The sequence below is a fragment of the Pteropus alecto genome, unplaced genomic scaffold (genome assembly GCF_000325575.1).
Source record: "Pteropus alecto unplaced genomic scaffold, ASM32557v1 scaffold74, whole genome shotgun sequence".
NCBI classification, from domain to species: domain Eukaryota; kingdom Metazoa; phylum Chordata; class Mammalia; order Chiroptera; family Pteropodidae; genus Pteropus; species Pteropus alecto.
This window is the reverse complement of record NW_006436291.1, coordinates 360,533-364,155: the sequence shown is the minus strand read 5'-3', so window position 1 is coordinate 364,155 and position 3,623 is coordinate 360,533. Positions and strand designations below refer to the sequence as shown.

At 65.4% G+C, this 3,623-nt stretch overlaps 1 protein-coding gene across 1 annotated transcript in view; it reads right to left on the bottom strand.

The window, feature by feature from the left end:
* CFAP46 (cilia and flagella associated protein 46) overlaps nucleotides 1-3,623 on the bottom strand; it is a 67,203-nt gene that overhangs the window by 26,146 nt on the left and 37,434 nt on the right. The window contains 5 exon segments of the mRNA XM_025047544.1: nucleotides 400-548; nucleotides 1,694-1,840; nucleotides 2,207-2,242; nucleotides 2,291-2,452; nucleotides 3,327-3,571. Of these exon segments, the coding sequence (XP_024903312.1) occupies nucleotides 400-548; nucleotides 1,694-1,840; nucleotides 2,207-2,242; nucleotides 2,291-2,452; nucleotides 3,327-3,571 (739 nt within the window).

Here is a 3,623-nt window from a genome sequence, read left to right as displayed (position 1 = left end):
ACATTGTGAATAATTTTTAAAGCTAAGCAAAAATACAAGGGAAACATAACTGGTGGCCCTATTAAATTTCCAGGAGAAAACACCGCAGCGTCCACTCCATACTCGACTCAGGGCACGTCAGGCTCAGGGCCACCTCGAGGGACAGACGGCCGGGGGCTCTGACCGCCAGGCGCACCTCGAGCAGAGAAGTACACTAGCTTCAGGTGTGCAACACGGTGACTTGCCGTCTATGTACCTATAATGCAACCAGCTCGCCACGTCTTGTAACTACCTGTCACCGTGCGAGCGATGACAACGTAATTGTCCCCGTGGTGCTTATTTGGAAAGGGTCTGACACTTCCAGAGACACGCACAGACACGACGGACTCGGCCCCCCGGAGACAAAGCAGCCGCACTGACCGGAGGTGGTAGAGGTCCTCCAGGGTCCTGCTGCCCACCACGCAGGCCGAGATCAGCACGCCCAGCTGCAGGACCGGGATGGTGAACTGGCACAGGGACATCTTCCGCAGGGCCGTGACCAGCTGGTCCAGGTAGTACAGAGTGTACATCTGCACGACGACAACGCACACGGTCGAGGGGGCGGGGGCTGGCCGCCAGCTCCCGGGCTCTCCTCAAAGAGCCCCGTCCTTCCGCCTGGCACACAGCTGGCGTCCCACTAGCGTCTGCCCAACGAAGGGACCAACGGGGGCCCCGCCTCCTCTCCTTCGTTAGGAGCTTTCATTTTGTCACGTGCCATCACCTACGATCCCCGCATTTAAGCACGAAGACTCGCACACGAAACCACGCATCGCGCAGGGCGCACCGAGACACAGCGGCCTCAACCGCGACAGCCACGAGCCGGAGCCCGCCCCCGTGTCCTCCGGCCGTCGAGTGGACAGTCGGTCATGCAATGCGCTAACGCGGCGATGGAGACAAACCGCAGAGCCACGGACGAGCGCCGCGTGAAGGTGCGAACGCGTGACGTCACACGCCGATGGCGAGAGCCGGTGCACTCAGGGCCGGCTGCAAAGCCATCGGGGGTACCCACCCCCGGCACCCGTGCACGCGACCGTGCGTGGCAAAAAGGACCCTGCAGGTGTGACGAGGGTGAGGTCCTGAGCTGGGCAGACGGCTGTGGAGGGCCCAGGCGGCCCCCGCACACGACGACGTGGGCCTCGGCAGGGGAGGTAGTGGGACGTGTGACGGAGAAGGAAGGGGCCATGTAGGGTACGCGGCCACACGCCCAGGAGCACCTGGGGCCCCGCAGCTGGAGGAGGCAGAGGGAGCGTGGCCCCGGTGACACCTGGGCCTGGCCCAGGGGCTCCGACGCTGGACGCGTGGCCTCCGGAACCGTGGGCATGAACTTGGCTACTTGAACCACCCAGTGTGCAGCCATGGACCGTTAAGACACACTGGTTTTCACCGCTAGGGGTGTCCCTTGGGTGTCGAATGCCTGCGCAGAGGGGGGTGTTTCTTACAGACATTGCGGTTGCTGGGGAGAGAGCACACAGGGGGGCTGGGAGGGGCTTGGAGCGTGTCCTGGGCTGACGGTGACACAGAGATGTCCCCTTAACACGCCACCGAGCGTAACTGTTCACGTGCTTCTCCCGGACACAGTCCATAGCACAGCGTGCTGGCTGTGGCTACACGTCGAGGAGGCAGGACAGCAGGAACTGGCCAGCTACCCAGGCCGGGGTGACCCGGGCTCACTCACCGGCCTCTGAATGCTGGACGGGTTGACGGTGGAGTCACTCGTATCCTGTGAGAACACAGCTGCCACCTCCTCAGGGCACGAGTACACAGCCCACTGCTCCACGCTCCCCGGTAAGCCCAGCTCCGTGACGGGCGCTGCGGGCTGGCTCTGCACAGCGGGCGAACGCGGGACCTGCTTTCACAAGTGCAGTGGAGAGGTCCAGGTGGCCCGCTGGAGCGGACGGGTCGGGGGCCTGTCTGCGCTCCCCCAGGCCCCGTGGCTGCAGGGGCCACGTCCGACGCACGCTCTGACCTCACCTCCCAGGGAGTGTGACCTGCAGAGCCAGAGTCCCGGGGACGCCAGGCCACGCCCCGCACCCCCGTCTGAGCTCCGGGGCTGGGCGGAGAGCACCATCTGCGGGCGCACAGCCACATGGACACGTAGGTCCTGGGGGTGAGCGGGAACCTCGCTGCCCCGCCCTGCCCCGCCCCGTGGGGGGGAAAGGGGCCTGTGTGCTCGGGAGAGGCCGGCTACCTGCTTCGGCTCCTCGTCCTTCCCTCCGGCCTTGTCCTTCCGTCCGGCCTCATCCTTCCGTCTGGCCTCGTCCTTCCGTCCGGCCTTGTCCTTCCCTCCGGCCTTGTCCTTCCCTCCGGCCTTGTCCTTCCCTCCGGCCTTGTCCTTCCTTCTCTCCTTGTCCTTTTTAGGCAGCAGCAGGTTGGAACTAGCGGCTGCCGTAACCCCGCTTTCCGAGAGGAACTTCCCGGCCGTTGATAAAGACACCTGGGACAAAGGACCGTGCAGCACTAAGAACAGACCCCCCGCCCCCCTGCCACAGGCTCGGCCCTGAGGGCGGGTTGCTGACCCCAAGGCTCAGAGCAGCCTGGCGTCCACCCGTTTGCCCTGGGCCAGCGTGCAGAGGTGGCTGCAGCGTCTGCGATGGGCGGGTCACCGGCTGGCCCTCCTCTGCACGCAGGACACTGCACAGGTCAGGACACAGAGTGGGGCTGGCCCTCCAAGAGGCCTGTGAGTGAGGTGGCTCATTGTCTCTATTGAAGAATGCATTTGAACGACTTTCCGCGGTCCTGGTCCTCCCAAAAGGACCTTAAGTGACTCGTGGGGCGAGAACCTGGGGTCGAGTCCCTCCCCTGCCAAAGGTGACACACCCCTGCTGTCCTGGGACATTCCTGGGGGCAAACTCGCCCTCAGAAGGAAGGGCAGTCCTGACAGACACTGTCCAGCTGGGGGCGCTGCCTGCACAAGGTCCCCAAGAAGAGAAGCCACCAACAGCTCCCCAGGGGCCCCTGTGGAGGTGGTATAGAGGGGGCAGCAAAGAGGCCACGCAGTGGAGTGGGATAGAAGATTCTGGAAGCCCAAGAGCAGAACTGCCAATGGTCAAGAAGACACAGGCTTTGGCCAACTGTCCTTTCCACATGCAGCGATGGGGGCAGGCAACCTAGGCAGGCCGGTCCTGGGGTGGCCGGGAGGAGGGGAGCAGATCGGAGGGGACGGGGCAGGGGGCGGGGTGGTCGTGGGGAGGGCCGGGTTGTTGGACGTGGACGGACAGGAAGGAAATGGCGAGGGCCGAGGGCTGTGAGGCTGCCGTGGGGAAGCCTTCAGGGCGTCCTCGGAGGCCAGGACCCCGCCCCGGCCTCACCTGCCAGATGTGCTTCAGCAGCGTGTAGGCCACGAGGCAGTGCTCCTCACAGGCGGGGCTCGGCCACACCATCAGGGCCAGCAGGATGTGGGCGCGGGCCAGCACCTCCAGCTGCCGCACGTTTCGCAGCTTCTCCAAGGAGACCGTCCCCGCGTCCTCGGGCTAGGAGACCGTCCCCGCCTCCTCGGGCTTGGGGCTCCCCGGGGGCGCCTGCGTGGGCGGGGGCTCCCCTGCGGGACGGGCACCTGTGTGGGCGGGGCTCCCCCGGCCCTGAGCGCCAGGCTTGGCCACGCCCTC